The 18,319-nt window shown below is 46.5% G+C and overlaps 1 protein-coding gene across 2 annotated transcripts in view; it reads left to right on the forward strand.

Annotated features, from left to right (window-relative positions):
- The first annotated feature begins 15,754 nt into the window (after positions 1 to 15,754).
- Positions 15,755 to 18,319, forward strand: part of EML1 (EMAP like 1) — a 136,246-nt gene continuing 133,681 nt past the window's right edge. For both annotated transcript variants that reach the window (XM_075711784.1, XM_075711789.1), the window contains exon 1: positions 15,755 to 15,903. In XM_075711784.1, the coding sequence (XP_075567899.1) occupies positions 15,876 to 15,903 (28 nt within the window). In that variant the 5' untranslated portion in view covers positions 15,755 to 15,875. The remainder of the gene's footprint in view (positions 15,904 to 18,319) is intronic.

The raw sequence follows: 18,319 nt of genomic DNA on the forward strand, positions 1-18,319 counted from the left end.
TCTGCTCCACAGCTGCAGGTAAGTGAGCTGTGCTGCTGTGAGGTGCTACACCCTGGCTTTTACCTCTCTCCTCTGCCACGCGATGCCAGTCCTGTTTTACAGCGGGTAGCTGCTACGTCTATTCCTCGACACTGCAATGCACGGCACAGTGGCAGCATCGTCGGTCGGTGCAGCATCGGTCACCGGCGAGCGGGAGCCTGAGCCTGCGGCCAGCCCGCCCCGGCTGCGGCAGCCCCCATGCAGTCTCTGCTGGGCGAGCTTCGCGCAGCCCAGGCAGCCACTTCAGCGAGGATGGAGCTCTGTGCTACGGGTTGCATTTGAGATCTGCCTTGGTAAATGAAATTTTCAGATGGGAGCTTTCGGAGTTGTCCAGAAGAAAAGCTCATTATCTGTGCAAAACGATAATGCTTAGCAATAACAGTATGAGACTTTGCTGCTTTTGGTGATCTCTTACCACCTGGCTATAAGGAACTCTTTAAATATAAATTTAGACAGAAACCAATACAATTTTCTCCACTCATTTAACATTTATAAAAACATTAAATTAGTTTTTGGTTAAAACCCCCTGTATTAGTTACTTCATTCTTTACAGACAGCCAAATTCTATTTACGTTTTGTGATGAAACTGCTAAAAAAATAGGTGGCAATTTGCAAAAGCACAAGAAATCTATCGGTGTCCTTCATTTAAACTCAGTAGAGTCATCGCTATGATTAATATATAGGTGAGAGAGGGAATGTAGCTTAGAGATGGGTATACCTGCACCAGTTACTAAAATGCTTTTCAGCAAATCTAGTAAGATGACAATATTGGTAGCTGAAGAAAAGAGCAGGTATATTTATAAACTACTGCATGAAGAAGAGGTAAAGCAATTATAACCATGCAGTTAGAATTGCAGAAAATTCAGGTATATGTGCCTTTGGCTCATATATATGTATGCCTGTGTGTGTTATATACACAGCATATAGATTATATTTGTGTGTTATATACATAGTGTACAGATTATATATGTGTGTTATATACATATAATGTACATCATATGACTCTAAAATAGCAAAAAGTGTAATTTCTGTAGGTCTAATGTTCAGCTGGTTGTAATACATGCACTAGCAACTCCATAATCTTCCAGGAGAGGGCAGTGATATATGTCCACAGGGTTTATGAGCAGTTTATAAACTCAGAGCATACGTAGAGAAATGGGTCATCTTAAAAATCTGAACATTTATTTCTGCTTTCATGGCCTTACTGATTGCAGTGCTGCTCTCAGACTAAAACACGTCCCCAGACTTTCTGAAGCACCAGTCTGGGGTCAAAAATACTCTCCCAAATGCTACAGCCAAAGTTTTCACAGGCAGAGACCTCCTGAACAAAGTCTCGTTAAGCAGCTGACAGATATTAAAGCACTGTAAAAAGCACAATATTAATACTGTAAAGCAGGTGGTCAGTGGACATTTCCCATCAGCACGCTTCTTTGGGAAGTCTGCACAGGTGCTTGTGGAAGAAGGAGTGCGTTGCACCTTCCCTGCAGCCCAAGCATCCTGGCGGCAAGTTGGTAACAGTGCAAATAGCAACTACGTCACTGGGAATCATCTGAAAGGTGCTATTAGTCTCTTTTGTTATGTTAATGCCAGGTGGAAGTCACCACAAATATTAATTGCAAACCTGTTCAGTCGAAGTGCTTTCAGCCAAGCAGGCATAGTAATTCAGCTGAGAAGCTTTGTGTTTTATTTTAATTAACTCAACAAGAAAGGCAATTGAAATGAAATGTTTTCAGTTGTGTTCTCCAGTGCTAATCAGCAGCTCATTATCTTTAATCACACCAGCATTGCTGTTCTTCTTTTCCAGCGTCGTGATAGAGAGACCAAGCAGGAGTGCGTGGTGGCGTATGCTGCAGGTGGGGTGAGCGCAGCAAGGCGAGGGTGAGAGGGGAGAGAAACCTGGTGCCCACGTGGAGAGGGCTGAGCCCTGCCACCAGATCCACAGGCACCGTCACTGGCGCTCACCAGACAGGCCGATCCAGCTGTTGTCCCGCCATTTCAGCAGCCTGTGCTGCAGCAGTGTTGGGCTGAACAGTGAACGTGCTCCAGAAGGTCGTGCGGGGCCATGCTGCCACCAGGAGGGTGGGTCCTGGCCCTCCCTCATCCACTTCATCCTTGCAAGGCTTTGGTGACTTTGCGGGTAACGCTGCACTCACAGAGATGCTCAGATCCTAATGCATGGTTGCAATGTGATAATTCACCTTCCTAAGGCCTGGTCAAGGCAAAAGGACCTGGTTTGGCTGGGTCTTCTTCCCAGCTCCCTCCAGGCCTGCAGTGGGCAGCACGCTCCTGGGTATGAGCACCTCCAGTCTGCCCAGAAGCAGACCCGACACCTAAATCACTCAAGAGTGCCAACCCTGGGGAGGCGATGGCAGTGCCGGGGCTCTCTTGAGGCTCTAGCCCAGTCCAAGGGGCCTCTTTCCCTCTGTGTGCCGTGCAAGGGACCTCCGTGCCTCTCTAGCTGCAAGGCCAGCATCCCTGGGCTGACCAGAGCCAGCACTTATCTACAAAAATGTAAGACTTTGAACCCTTAAGAAAATATTTATAGCTGATTTAATAACCTGTGCCACCTCACCAGTTGTGTTAGTGCCTGTGTTTTGGGAGTCATTTTGGAAACATCAAGTATCTATCTGAATCTCAGAATTTCAAGGTGTGATAGGTTTCCTCATTCTTGTCTATGGCCAATCTCGTAACATTTCATACTGATAAATGCAATGATGCTACTCATAAAAGGACTATTTCTAGGGCTGTAGATATAACCAGGAAGTACCATTTTGCAGTATTATATCATATAGTGAGAGAGATGAAGGTAGTGGATAACAAGCTGTAGATAAATTACCCAAAAGAATGAAATCCTTGTTTGGAAGACCCAAAAGCCAAATTAAAACCAGATGCAACCTCGAAACACAGCCAGAACAAAAAGCCAAGTTTTGGCTGTGGTTTTATAAAAACCTCATCCAATAGATTGAGTTTCCAGAGGCATCCCACCTCTGAGATTTTATATATGTGGATCACTGATAAGAAGAGCTAGCAGTGTTAGCTATTGCCAGATTCCAGATGAAATAATTCAATACAGAGCAGAGGTAGATCATCAGCAGAGTAAACCTTAGAGCCAGAACACCAAACACAAAATTCTACTTTTGGATATTCAAAGTGCTCAAGGGCAAGTACAAGGTCTATAATCAAGCTGTAAGTGTTACCTACTGTCAGGTATTGGCCCAGTACCCTGCGAGCTGATGGCAAAGTTCCCGCTGACTTCAGTGGTGCCGAAGCAGGCGCTGCGCGGCTGCCCGGCCCCTGGATGAGCAGGAGCAGAGTCTGTGCAAACAGTCTGCGCCGAGCCTGGAGGTCCCTGCCAAGATGGCACGTGTCCCTGCGGAGGGCTGCTGGGTCACACTGCAGCGCCGCATCTCCCCTTGAACGGAGAAACCGGGCTCAGCAGCCTCAGCTTTTACATGCTACAAAGCCCAGGGAAGGAACGAAACCTAAATTCTTTCCTGCTCTCAGCCTAAGATCTGTAACTCAGTGTCTGAAAGCCTCTGGGATCCTACGGTTCATACCACCACGGTTCTTCCTGTAGTTAATGTCTGTGCATCTCCATCGTGCTGCAAGCTGATTTGCTTTGTGATGGATTCAGTACACATTGTATGAGCGTGTGTTACATCAGGCAGATCTTGCATAAAGGTTACCACTTTTTTTTTCCTTATTTAGGTTTTTTTTTTCCCCATTTGAACTGGTTAGAAAAAATACAGCTCATCCAATGTTTACTAGGTATGTAAACCCAATTGCTTTATTGTTCCTCATGTTTTTGGAGAGCCTCTGTAACCTTTTCATAAAGATGAAGGTAAATGACCACCATTGTTATGAAAAGGATGGAGGTAAATGACCACCAGAAATATTTGTTGGGTCTGGCAAGGGCTCAAGATCTAACAACTAGCTGCATGTGTTAGAGCACGAGCCACAACCAGAACACCTGTGTTTGGATGCGTGTGATCTATTTCGGGTTTCCTGGCCGTACTGTTAGGTGCCACATAATGCTGTCAGTCAAGTTCACTCCTGGCGTAAGTTCAGTGAAATCAAATCATCTGCCTTTGGGTTACTGGTGCTGCACCAGCGACTGCTTTGGCTCATGGTGTTTGATTTCGATCGTATTCAGTTTGAATTAGCGTTGGCTATTTCACACAGCAGGCAGGCTTTACAAACAGGAGTTTTCACCTCCTGCTGTGGGTGTCCCAGTGCATCTTCTTCCATCTTTGAAAAATTATTCTCTTTAGTCCTATTGTATCTAAGGGAAGTATTCATCAATGGAGAGAGAAACGAGGATTAGCCCCACATCTGCTTGCCTCTCTGCTAAGGGGCGGAATGAAGCGGAGGAGGAGTTTTGCCAAGGGAAACCGTAGCAGCGAGCGCTGTTGATGTAGATAGAAGTAAAAAGTCTGCCCTGAGGACAGCTTGTCAAATGAAGCCTCCTGTGCCATTAATTACAGTTCCAAGGTGCAGATGAAATATGTATGTGATAGAAGAGGTTTGCTTTTTAATGTATTGTTCGAGTGATTTTTTAAAGAGACAGCATCAAGCCAAGTCTTCAGTCCATAAATAGCAGGTTTTCTTTTCCTGTTGCTCATAGACTCTTGTAATTTCATTCCCAAAACACTGACGGTAGCTCTGGTTACACCTCCAAAGGCTGACTTCTTGCTGGGGAACCTACGGGAAGGGCTCTAAGACTGACAGACTGTCTGTGGCCACATCAGCTCTCATATCAATATCTAGAATTGTGAAAGCAATCCCGGGGTAATTTTATTTGTTAGAGAATTACAATTTAAATGGAACTCCATACAAAATAAAAAAGCATAACAAGAAGAATTATAGTTCAGCTCTAGTTAGTATTTTTGTCTTTCATATCAAAAACGTAACAAGACCTTTAATGAAAACACAACACGAATGCACTAATTATAGAAATACGTGGCCAGAGCAGGAGCTCCAGTGTTAGATACAGTGTAAACAGACAGTATAAACCACGTCCTGCCCCAGACAGGTTACAAAGGGAAATTTTGCTATCTACAGAGGGAAACTGAGGCAGGGAGAAATTTAATCTTCGGATTAGTGTCGCAGAGGCGATCCCTGGCAGAGCCAGGAACTAAACTTAGCCCGCCAAGTGCCAGTGGCAGCAGCCCTTTCCCCAGGACAGGCTGCATTCCTCCCCTGAATACTGCCGAGCAATAAATAGCAGCGAGCGGGGGAAATGGAAAGGAGAGCTGGGGGCTCTCCACTGAGGTTGGTGGTGACCTGGTGAAGCAGTGGAACAGCCGGGGAGGAGGACTTGCAGCTGGGAAAGCTGCGCCTCCCGCCTCGGAGCGGCGTGGGGATGGATGGGGGCGGGCAGTGGAGGCAGGAAGGTCAGGGAGGAAGGTGAAGGTGATGAAGAAACAAACAGATGTGTTCTCAGCTTCCTCCTGAAAGGGCTGAGCCCTACTGGGACAAAGCACGGCCCTGCTGGGTGCGGGGAGTCGGTGGGCAGCGGGCCCTGGGCAGGCTGCCTGCAGGGACAGGACCAGCCCCTGCACCCCTGTGCCACTAACAAACGCTGGCTTCCCATGAATTCTTTGTGCCCCACTGTGTGCCTCGTTTTTCTAGCTGCAGAGATGCTGGTTTTCTCCTTGGGTTATCTGTAGCATCCCCACCACATCACAGCAATCCCCCACCGCCTCTCCAGCAGCCCCCACTGCAGTACCGCCTCACACCCCAGCCTCCCCTTTTGGATTCCTGCCTTCATCCTATGTCCCCATAGCCCCATCTCTGCTGCTGGCAGGGATGGAGGCGACACATGCATGCCAGCTTTGGGGCTCTATGTGTGCTGCATGGCCAGCCTGGCCGTGCACACTGACTGTGGTTCACATTGCCAGCCTGTCTTAAGTCAGGAAGCCTTAAATTAGTCCAATTTCTCACCTTTAACAGAGTCCCAGATGTTTTCTGGAAACTGCAGGAACTTCAGTGCCTTTCACACCTCATTGTTGCTTGGAACTAGCCGGTGGGTTGAGGATTTATTACCAAAGGGACTGTGCAAATCTTGTTTCTTGAGGAAACGGCAATGAAAAGGAACATTAAATTGGCAAGAAAGCACCAGGCCAAACTCTGCCTTTAGTTGGGTGGATGTGAGTCTCGGTTATTTCAGTGCCAGCAGTGTGTGCCTCTCCAAGGGATCACTTCAGTCTGAGCAGCCTCCCAGAAGAAGAAGAGAGACCTTGGAAGGGAGGACCGGCGGTGAAGGTGTGGCTGGCCAGGCTGTGCCCACAGGGAGGAGCGGGGAAGGGAGCTGTAACCTTTTAAAAATAAGCAGCTGCGTTTCTGAATGCATGTGTGCTGAAAGGAAAAGCGTACTTTGCTTTCTCTCCCTTCCCTTCCCCCACTGAAAAACTCAGCTCGAAGGAAAAAACTTCTCTCCAAATGGAAATGCGATTGCCACATTGCCCTTTGCAAAAGAAACAACTTGACATTTGACCATCCATGGAATTTCCTTAGATGTGGGCTTTGCTGCGAGACAGATTTCTCGTACGCTTCTGCTGCTTTCTAAACTAAAAGAAAAAGAATATCAATGGTGGTTTAATTTTCAGCTCTGCAGCCTTTGGGCTTCTCTGGTCTATTCTGTGCAAGTTTAGCATCTCATCATTAATAAAGTTTTGTAACTTTTAAGTATAATTTTGTGATAAAATATAACTAGCTATACACTGATACTGTGCTTCAAGAATGCCAGGATCCCTGATTAGTCCACATTAGCTGCTGCAGCAATGGCCTGGGGAAGGCATTTCAGCACATCTGACTCTGCTCTGCACAACATAACAATGATTTTATGTGCAGACCCTGTTGGTTAGCTGAATCCCAGGGTTTCAGAGACAAGTGTTTGCCTGCTTCTACTAATTCTTGTCACTTCTATGAATTAATAAAGTGATAGGTGAGGGATGGATCCAGGATACAGCATGAATACTGGCTTGGGTTTGTGCTGAAGGGAAGTAAAGGTACAATATGAGCAAGGCATCACTGAGAACTGCAAGAGCAGCCCCGAGGGATGTCAAGAGGCAGCAGCAACCCTGGCTCTGCGCTGAGATGGGAACTTTTGGATTTGTTTAACTGCATGTGAAAATGCTGAGATTCCCCTAACTGCTCCACTCCAGTGAGGGTACAATGCCTATGTGTAGAAATGGCAGCGGGAGAAATTTAGTCCCCAGATTAGCCCTGGATGAGAACTGGAGAGTGAGAAGGAAGAAGCAGCTTCATGCATCCAGTTAGAAAATTGCAAGAAAGCTTGTCCCTACAATTTTAAAGAATAAAATGTTTGGTCTGTGCTTCCTGAATGCCTCTGGCTCCCAGGGCAGGCTGGGACATTTGCTCATATATTGAAAGAAGCACTTGCTGCAGGGCTGTTGAGTATCTCAAGAACAAGTCGTAAGATATTTCAGTTGCAGAAGTGACTAGAGCTTATCAGAGAGCAACCCCAGCCAGGTGGACACCAAACAAGCCACACAGATGCCCCAGCTCTGTGGCAATGCAGCCAGGCTGGTGAGGGTGCAGTTACAAAGGGGTCTCCTGGACCACCTGCATCGCTTCAGCATACTGAGGAAGAAGCTTCAGCTAAGTGAAAGGATGTCACATACTTAAAGCCCCTTATCCAGCAGTCTTGCAGCAGCTGTTCCTAACCAAAACGCCAGGAGATCAGTGCCAGGTGCACCATCAGCCTGCTGGGCGAATATATTTTTCCATTCATTGAGACTTTTAATAAAAAAGAAAAATAAAGATTCTCATATTTTTCATGAGCTTTGAATGGAAACACAACTTTTTCTCTCTTTCCTTTCTTTGATAGCAATAAGCAAATTAGCTGTATTGAGATTTTCATGTTTGCAAGCAGTGCTCCAATTTGACAGCCTGATTTAGTGCATTCCCCTGTTTGCCCCTTGTCCGCGGTGGAGCAGGCACCAGGTTCCCCTGCCACTGTGCCATGGCCTCACAGGGTGACCCTAGGAAAGTCACTTCACCCCCTTCCAGGATTTCCTCCTCCCAGTACTGGCAAGGTGGGACTTCGATCCCCCCGGGGCTCTGAGTGCCTGTCACCCCACACCGCCTGGAGCAGCACCAAGGTGCTGCAGTCCCCACTGTGCATCTTAGCCCACGCTTCCCACCTCCGGAGCTGAGAGTCTAACCACGCCAAGGTGGTCTTGAATTTTTCCTTGAGGCAGCTGGAGGTGCATGTAGCGAAAAATATCAATATCGGACAACCTAAGCCAAATCCAATCCTGTTTTCAATGAAAATTGCTTGGAAATACTGTTTATGTGCTATTAAAGCAGTCACAAATGAGCTTTCCTTTTGCCCCAGCAACATGCCTCACCCCCAGCGTGACTTACAGAGGTCACTTACATGGTAATAATCTGCTTTATTCACTATTCCCAAGGAGTCTTGTCCTCTTTGCAGAAATTGCCAACAAGGTCACCACTTCCGTTAATTGTGACTGTGTTTATTGTAAGACAGAGGCGGCTCCAAATGACTAAGAATGAAAACTCCTCCCAGCTCACTCCCACTGTCAAACACTGGTGATGAACATTTGCAAAGAAGCAAATGAAAGTGGGTTGTAAAGTGCACCACATTACAAACTTCACAGATACCCTAATGAATAATTTCCCCCACTGTTCAACTCTGATTCCATTAGCAATTCCTTAATTAATTCTGTCTCCTAGCACGGCAGACCTTCGCTCAGTGTTGTGGAGACAGCAGTTGCTTTGGTAGAGAAGATCGGCTGGACAGAGGATCAGCTGGAGGATTATTAGATCTCTCTGGTGCTCTTTTTCTGCTGCTGGACATTCCCAAAAGCATAGTTTGCTCCTGTTCCAAGTTTGGGATGAAACCCTGATCTTTCGGTTACCTGCTGTGGCTAACCTTGGCCAGCAACAATTTTAATGATGTATTTTCAGCACATAGCACTGAGCATGCAGAAAGTCTTGGAGATGAGCATGGAAATGAGATGTCATTTATTTGAAGGTAGGACTGTGTTTGGCTGTTGTAAATATTGGTACTGTGCTGTGGTAAACGTTGGTAATGTGCTATCTGGGCCTGGTTTTGATAAAGACTGAAGGTAGGTGAAGGTGTGGTCTCTCTCTGACCTGAGGTGGAAGAAGGAGGCTTTCACTCCCTCAAAATGCATTTCAGTGTTCCCATGATAAGCCAATAATTCAGAGTGTCTGACACCTCACCTTTCTTTATCACCAAACCGATATCCTTGATCACAGACGGCTGCAATTAGTCCCCAGAGCACTGACAGTACATGATGAACGCTGTGGCTTTTGCCTTCCGAAAGGACGATACTGTGCCTCTGTAATTCCTCTGGGGATTTTCCAGCTCTGAAACCTTTGTCAGCTAATCTTGGATATACAAACTGTCTAGGGAATTTATTGATTCCTCTCGTCTCCACCTCCCTGCCCAGTTAGGCAGACTTACAGGAATTTTGGTAGGAACCACTAAAAACCTGGCAGAGGTCATTAATTTGTGAATCTTTTAAAGACTTCCCTCACTGCAGAGACCATCTGTTTGCCTGAGTGTTATTTTTGCAGCTGCCAAATCAGGTTTGCAAGGCTCTCACCTTCTCCTCAAATCCACCACTTGTTACTGTAATATTTACATTCAGGGCTCGACACTCCTTTTTCCACCCGATCTGTGCAAAGCAGATCTGTGCAAATGCAGCTACGCTCAGCTCTGCAAGACTCAATCTTAACCCCACTGAAATAAACAGCAATAATGCCATAAAACCAGAAGCAGCAAGATCAGATTGAATCGTATAATTTTTCTTGGCTTTTTATGTTCACCAGGAGACTATTCAGTAACACCTGGGACATTTGCAGAGGGAACTCCCATTAGCACTAATTGCAGCTGTGCATGAAAATCTACCATGTATCAATGCAAAAACAGCTTCAGCCTCGGTCCTCCTGTGCTGGGTGACTCCTGCAGAGCCCGCTAGCAAAGAGCCACTTGCGTTTATCGGCAGATGCTGAAAGCTGGGCTCACACTGACGTGCTCACCTTCTCTCCATCCTTGTGTAAATGCATTTCACTTGAGCACTAGGGCAGACTCCTTTTGGTACCCGGTGTGTCAGAAGATGTTGCCAGCAGCAAACGCGACAGCTCAGAAGCCAATTTTGTATTTCGGATGTAGTTTTTCTATTTCCTCACATAATTTCAATGGCCTTTCGTAACTCCTCCCCAGAGAATGCAACTGCTTATAAATTAGATGAGACTGAAATGCCACTGAGATTCAGACTATCCACTTGTTTCTTCTTTAAGATAAATCCTCTTCCAAGTCTTTGATCTTCTTTTATTTACTGTATATCTGCACATTTGCATAAAATGTTTTCTCTGCGAGCCAGCAATTATCACTGTTAAGGATCACATTTCTTGGAGATAGCTGGAATTTCTCCCCCATTTTCTCTTTGAATGTGCAAAATTATTTTCCCTGGCATTGGATTGGCATCCCCTGACATAGTTAATCTTCTAATCTTCTCTCTGGGGTGACATCAGAGGAGGTGACGGAGACATTTCCTTTCTTGAATATAAAGCTCAGATTCAATTGTGACTAGTGAAAATCTCGTTAATAAAATTTTAAAAAATACAGATTAATGCAAAATGATGATATACCTAGTTATTTTGGGGCTGCTATTACTTTCGTATTTGTTGTTTCCTAGAGGACTGTTTTAGCTGTCAGCTGTATCTTGCCTTTTTTCACTCGCTTTCCCTTCACTGGATGCACCCTCATGAGATCCTGTCAGTGCATCAGCTTCTCTTGTGACTGCGTTATTACACTCCCCATCCATCAAGTTGAAATGTGAACAGAATGTGTCAGAAAACAATAACGAAATAAAATCCCAATTATTGGGACTTGCTGGGCACTTGCTTTCTAGCCTGAGCCTGGTTGCTTTCCTCAGGGCAGGCTTCTGCTGATCACAGTGCAGAAGTTTGGGCCTGTCTGACCAGCAGCTCTGCAGTCATTTCTCTGCTGCATGTGCACGTGGCGCAGCATCCCACGGACCCTGGATTTGGCCCACTGGTGCCATAGGTACGGCTGAGACTGCACCAAGACTCCACCAGTGACTTAGGAGATGCGGGGCTGGCAGTGGGGCGGGTGGTGGCTGGTCAGCATGGTCCCCTCTTGCTTCTCTGCACTTTATCTGGGTGCAATTCAAAAGCTGTGGTCAATTTTACCCCTTACACTAGAGGACAGAAAGGCCTGTCCTCTCCCCACCAGCCACAGAGCTTTTCAAGGGGGGAAAATCAGTCTTTGCTAACAAATTCCTAACCATGACTCCCAAGGAAAACAGCACTAGGAACAAAAGACTTAAAACACGTGCTGAATTTATTCAGCTCATCTGTCTATGCTGGCAGGAATGTTTATCTTGTCTGAGCATTAGTCGTGCTCCAGAACCATCCCAGTGCCTGGGAACCATCCCTGCCTGCAGGACTGCGTTTTGGACTTTTCAGTGCTCTGAGAGAAGGTCACCCACGTCCTGATGCCAACCTGCTTATATCAGCCTGCAGTTTCTCTTCTAGCCCTTTCCCTCCCCTCCCCCTGTCCAGACTGTGAATCCTCCCATACCCAACAGGCAGAAATCTCTTCACATGGCAGGAAAAAACCCAAGGGAATTTGCATAAATTAGAGGGGAGAAGCGCATTTCAGCCATTCTCTATTTAAACTGCATGGAAATCACACTGATGGGAGATACAAATGCCTGCCAAAGTGGGCAGTAAGGTGCTTGCTTCAATCTCACGGAAAATTGCAGATTTAATAATCAGATCTGACCTGGTTAGCTAAAGAAATTATTCTCACTTCTCATGATTTCCCACTGCCAGGAGAGAGAAAGGCAGAGGGAAGGAGAACAATTTGTTTGTGCTCCTACAGCGGTGACGAGCTTAGCAAAGCCCTTCCACCAGTAATGTTAGCAGGCGGCCAGCGTCTGGCAGGGCCTGAGATCCCACAGTGAGAAGGGCAGCTCCCTGCTTTTCCTACGAGGTTTGGATGAGACTGGCTCCATCCGTGGCTGAGTGAGAGGCGAGTCAGCCATAGCAAAAGCCTGGGTCCAGCTGGGAGCTTTCAGGTGGATCTGGCTCTTTGCACGGTCAGATGGCTGAGCTCATCAAGTTGTGGGTAAAATTATGACCCGGCATGGGATTTAAAATGTTAAAGACCAGATTTTCCAAGGCATTTAGGCACTGAGATCAGGATCATAATGGGATGTGTAAACATCTAGGTTAGAAACTATGTCCTGCTACATGTCTTACTCATGTAGATGACAGGCAGTGTCACTAAGGTGATGTGTACTTCTTCAGTTGTAGGTGCCCTGCACCCAGGTTTCCCCACATATGTCTTCTTTCCCCAGGCATATCAGCTCAGCTCCAGGTTCTTGGTATCTCAAAAGCCCTTTGCACAGTCCAGACTGTGGGTTATCTGCAGGATTTGTGGCATAAACAGCAAACAAGACATTTATATTTCTTCTTGGAAAGCTCCAGAGAGGGGTATGACCATTCTAGCAAGTGCTTAAGTATTTCAAGATGCATCAGGGTGATGCAACTGTCTTCCACAGGAGACCAAATGAGTCCAGGCAAACCCTCTTTAGCAAATACTCCGGTGACTTCCTTCCATACATTACATTTACCATCCCACTCATGGTATTTATCATGGATTTTATGCAGAGGACTATCTGTCGGGTAGTAGTGTGAAGCAGACAGATTCATGACTGGTTCTCACTGTATGTTGAGGAATGAGCATCCTTCAGGTTCCTTGGAAAGCCCAAGTGAGAGCAGTTATTGACAGATATTTAGCACATTTCCCACATTAGTTTAATACCTCCTAAAATAATATGCGTTTTACTTCTCACCTTTTATTGTTTAGTTCAGTTTTTGGCTTTTGCATTTCTTACCATGACAGTCACCAGGCTTATTCATAAATTCCCAAAACTTTCTCCTTTCAGACTTGAATTTTCCAGGCTTGGCCTTTCTCCAGGAGCAAGCATGGCTCTTTTCAGGCTAAGAAACATGGGAAGTTAAAAGAAATGCTCAGTTTTACTCAAAAAAAAAAAAAAAAAGAAGTCTTATAACCTCTCAAAAATCAACATTATAACTAAAGTATCCAGGGATCAAAGCTAATTTTTTTTAATTGGAGTAGTCCTTGTCAAAGGAAGGCATTTGCAAGTATCATTGTAAGAATTAGGTCTGGTTTGTTCAACTTTTGACCCCGTGGATAACTTCATGCTTAAGTGTTTCACTGAAGAGCTCTCCCAAGGCCAAATCCTAATAATGACTCTGGCAGACAAGCTCTTGCCAACTTTGCTGTAATAGTTTAAGATGTATTTGTCCTCCCCCCTCAATCTTCTCTGCTGGCTTCTCTGCCCTTCTTCCAGAAGATGCTGACCTCCTGTAAGAGACTTGGCCAAGGACAACGTAATAGGGGTGACTGAAGCATAGGTTTCTTAAATTGCTCTTGAAGATGAGTTAGAGCTAAGACACCAGTCTGTGATTTGGCGTGCCTTCGCTGCAGGCAGTTGTCCAGCTCTGCTGGAGGGCTCTAACCTTCAGCGGAGGAGCACCAGCACACAGCTGTGAGAGGTAACTTCAAAATCAGCTGCAGCTGTTTGCTCCGTGAATACAAGTCAGAATGGTGAGCCCTTGATCCTACAAATACTTATGCATGTGTTTAACTTTATAACTGTGAGTAGTTCCAGGAACTTCAGTGGGGCTTGAAGTTAAATTGGCACGTAAATGCTTGCAGAACTGGGAGCCTGCGTTTGCACAGGGTCAAGCTAAGAAGGCTTTGATTCACACACATTGGAGCAATATGTTTCTACAGTGAAACTGCACTGGAAGAGAAGTCCTCTGGTGTGGTTTAGGCCTTCTTCCCCTCCCAGACGCATACTGAGATTAAGATGAGACATCTCCACATCTCCCTGTCTTCCAGAATAGCTAGATACCACTTCTTGAGTCTGTGGGTGGCAGCAGGATGGAGAGGCTAGGCACGATGCCCTGCACTTCTCCTTGTACAACCTCTTTGGGAAGAGCACAGCCTAAGGCTCTGTTTCTCCCCAGAGCCACCATCCAGGTGAGTCTTACAGCAGTGAATGTCCCTGCACTGTTGCATGAGGAGACCTAGAAGCAACCACCAACAAGCGCTGTCCCTGACAGAACGATGCCAACAGAACTTCATGCTGGCAAACCCCTGTGGCCATGGGACACCCCCGGGCCCGCTCACCCAAGCCCATGCAGGCAACCTGAGGGATGGTTTTGGGAACATGTAACTATCTACATTTGCAGCTATTTTAGCCTCTTAGTCACTGGTCTGACATCCTGAATTGAATCCATAGCTAGTTATGCTGCTGAGTAACCAGCAGAGTATTAAAAGGCTTCTCTTCAGAGAGAAAGCAGGTAGAGCCAGCAGTGTCAGCTTTTGGGTGCTTAGACTGAAGCATCTAAGTAAAACCAGCCCAAATTTTTCAGGGTGCTGAGCACACTGAGCTCCTAATATACTTCATGTAGATGAAGCCTTTTTTTCTTTGAGGCATTTTGAAGAAAGGTGTCCCCTGGGGCTCTGATGGCTCATTTCCCTGAGGGGCTGTGTCTGGGTCTGGCCACAGGGTCTGGAAGCGTTTCCCAGAGCCCCCCCGAGAAGCCCCCCTTGCCTCCCTCTCCTCCCAGCCCTCACACTGGGTCTGGGTCCAAAACCCCAACATTTGTGAAGGGCTCAGACTCTAAAGGTCTGTGTCAGGTAAAGCCCAGACTGTTCCCGACAGTTCCCAGGAGAAAAAGTGGCAGCAAACCACCCCCCTGGGTGCTGAGGGCACTCGCCAGGTCCTGCACATCTCTCTGCCAAGCCTACCATGGCTCTAACGCTGCCAGAGCCTTCGCTTGCACTTCATTAAGGAGCCTAATGAACACACCAGTGTGCAGGGGTACTCTCTACTGACTGGACAGGTCTGGAAATCTCATACCAAGCAAATCCCACATAAACATTTCCAAAGATTAAAAAAAAAAGTTGTAGGAGCGGCCACAAAATGCTTCACTAAGGCAGTGTTAAAGTGGTGTATTTTAAGCAAGCAAAAGTCATGATGTTACAGACAAATCTGCACTCACAATAATATTATATACCATGAAACAGCCTTTAGTAACAGTGTCACAAAAACTATTTCTCAGATATTAGAGTATAAACAGAAGATCTTTTTCTTTCCTTCGCCCTTAAACCGATACACCCTGGCTCCTGCCCCCTCTTCAGCAGCAAGTATTTCTGCTCGGACCCTTATTTAACCTGCAGACCGAGAAGGTACAGAGCAAGATGCCAGAGCGTATCCCCCAGCCCACCACGTCCCCCCCGCAGCCCCCCCGGGAAGCAGGAGTGCCCCGGTGGTGCGGCTCCCACCACCAACCCCACTGCACAGCAATTAGCCCAGTTCTCCAGTGCAGATTTGCGGCTTAGCTCTTAAAAGCCGTTTCATAAATATTCGATGGCCTTTCCGACAGGGTAATGTGCCTCTGTGACATTAAAGAGGAAACTCTGCGAAGGGGAGGGATGACAACAAATTTATCCACCAATAGCACACTCTTTTGGCACAAAAGCACATTCTTATCTTTACATCCCATAATGAGAAGGCAGGGAACGGACTGTTGCTACAGCTCTCTGGGTGGGTAGATGTACAGTGTAAGAGAAGGGTGGCTGTAAATTGTTAGATTTTTCCCCCCCCCCCCGCCTTTGCAAGCAGAAGGACCTGTGCTTGCGTTCCTGCTGTGGTTTTCCTAAGCCCCCGGTGAGGAGGACTTCTCGCACGATGTCAGACTGCGAGGGACTGCCTGTGGGTAAGCGCCAGATTTATATTTACCCCGGTGCCCTGCCGACTAGTTCACATTCTCAGATTGCAAAGTCACACGCGAAGCCGCTTACTTTCGAAGGGAGCTGGAGCTGTGGCAGGCGGAGGAGAAACTCCCTGCAACCACCGAGGATCCTGGTGCGGTTCCTTACGAGCCTGTGGTGGAGGGCTGGTGTGGGTAGTATCAGGATTTTCTCTAAAGGCGCAGAGGCCGGATAGGAGGAAGGGTTCGGTAATTTAGGCAGATGGTCTGAAGTGTCTGTGTCCGGAGAAATGATGGAATCGACTTGCATAATCTTGAGCTCGGGAAGGAGAGTTTCTGGGGATACATCCTGCAGGACCAGGCGCACTGTGTATGTCTTGTGTTCATGCCTTGATAAACCTTCCTGAATGCTAACGGATGCAGCAAGGGCAGATAAATGTAATGTGAAGGGTTCATTTGCTGAAAGGAAATAGAAGTCTACCTTATTTTCAAAATAAGTGCCTTACGTGTTTTGCCTATATCTGGAAATGGGTCCTTTACTAGCACTTACGGCTGTATATGTCAAACTTCACTGAGTGGGAGAGCACGTCAGCAAGAAGCATGTTTCTCAGCTGGTTTTTTTTAACTTCTATTGGAATTGTAAACACTCACTAGACTGTCTGCATGAAAGGAAACTCTTGTTAAAATGCTAGAGTAATTCTCTGCCAAGGCATTTTACTAATAAAGGGATGGACCGTTGAAAACATCTTTCTTCTTTCTTTTTTCCTTTTGCCATGGCAAACATTTCTCTTTTCATATCTGTATATATACATATATACATACACATACTATATAGCACTTGTGTTTCACTGGCCTGTGAAGGCTGCGAGTCAGAGATGAGGATCTGGACTAAAAACTGGGGCTGGAGAAGGAGAAGGCTGCTGCAGTGCTTTTTTGCCCTCCTCTCTCCCCTTCCATCTTACAAAAACAGTCCCAAAATTGCGCACTCAAAACCAGAGTGGAAAAATATAAATTATGTATATGGTGCAGAGTGAACTGCACCGTGCGCAATTCCCTGTGCCGTCACACAGTTGCTATCGTTGTCTAAGGAGAGGACAGACGAGGATGAATATTGCTTGCTTACCTTCTCAAAGGGCTGATCTGTTAACCAGCAAAGCTTCCCTTCTTCAGGCTTTGATTTTAAGGGCCTGACCTCAGTTTGCTTGTTAAGCAGTCTGAGTTGAGAGCGGGATATTTCAGGGTGACAGTGACAGTATTTAGCTGGCATCTGATATTAATGATGAAACTGATATTCAGCACGCATGGCATGTTGTGTGCAGAAGTTACTGATATCTCAATTACCTTTGCTGCTGAAAGGACCTAGGAGGTTTCCTCCAGAAAAGCGTTTGTAGGTGCACGATTTGAGGGAAGGAAGCAGTTTGTTATGGGCAGGAATGAAAAGTAAAGATAAAGTGATGCTTAGATGTGGACGTGGATTGGAAGCGTGCCAGCGTACGCAGAGGAAAGGTTCGTTTCTCTCTGCTCCCCCAATAATCCTCCCACGTCTCCCAGCCGGAGCTGGCCCTGCCTCCAGCCCAGCTCCCTGGCAGCAGAGCTCACCCTGCCTCCGGCCGCTCTGCCCCACGCTGGGCACAAGTAACCAGCCACAGCCAAGCGGTCACCCGCTGCACGGACCTTGCATCATTTTCTGGTTCATGTATGCATAGGGGGGCGTGCGCATGTATGCGTATATAAATACACACAAAACCAGCACTGGAGATAGAAATGGTGGCACTCCTGCCCAGTTATTAAGCAATTTTAGCGAACCAGTTGCTGACAACTAGCTTTTCACGTCAAGGTATTTTGAAATAAAATAATTATCTTTGTGGTTATTGCTCTTCTACTAGCTAGTTCAGAGTTTAAAACTTTAGCAGTAAAAACTCCATAAAAAGGGTTGCAAAAAATCAGCATCAAACTTTCTAAAATAATGATTAGTGTCCAATGGTGCAGAAATACCACTTTGCTGAATCCAGTGAGCATAGTAGGGCTGGATCCAAGGGCTGGAGCACCTCTCCTACGAGGCCAGGCTGAGAGAGTTGGGGTTGTTCAGCCTGGAGAAGAGAAGGCTGCGAGGAGACCTTATTGCGGCCTTCCAGTACTTAAAGGGGACCTATAGGAAGGATGGGCACAGTCTTTTTAGCAAGGCCTGTTGTGACAGGACAAGGAATAATGGATTTAAACTAAAGAAGAAATGATTTAGACTGGATATAAGGAAAAATTTTTTTACAACGAGGGTGGTCAAGCACTGGAACAGGTTGCCCAGAGAGGCAGTGGAGGTCCCATCCCTAGAAACATTCAAGGTCAGGTTGGACGGGGCTCTGAGCAACCTGATCTGGTTAAAGCTGTCCCTGCTCATGGCAGGGGGGTTGGGCTCGATGATCTC

The sequence above is a fragment of the Pelecanus crispus genome, chromosome 6, assembly GCF_030463565.1.
Source record: "Pelecanus crispus isolate bPelCri1 chromosome 6, bPelCri1.pri, whole genome shotgun sequence".
NCBI classification, from domain to species: Eukaryota; Metazoa; Chordata; class Aves; order Pelecaniformes; family Pelecanidae; genus Pelecanus; species Pelecanus crispus.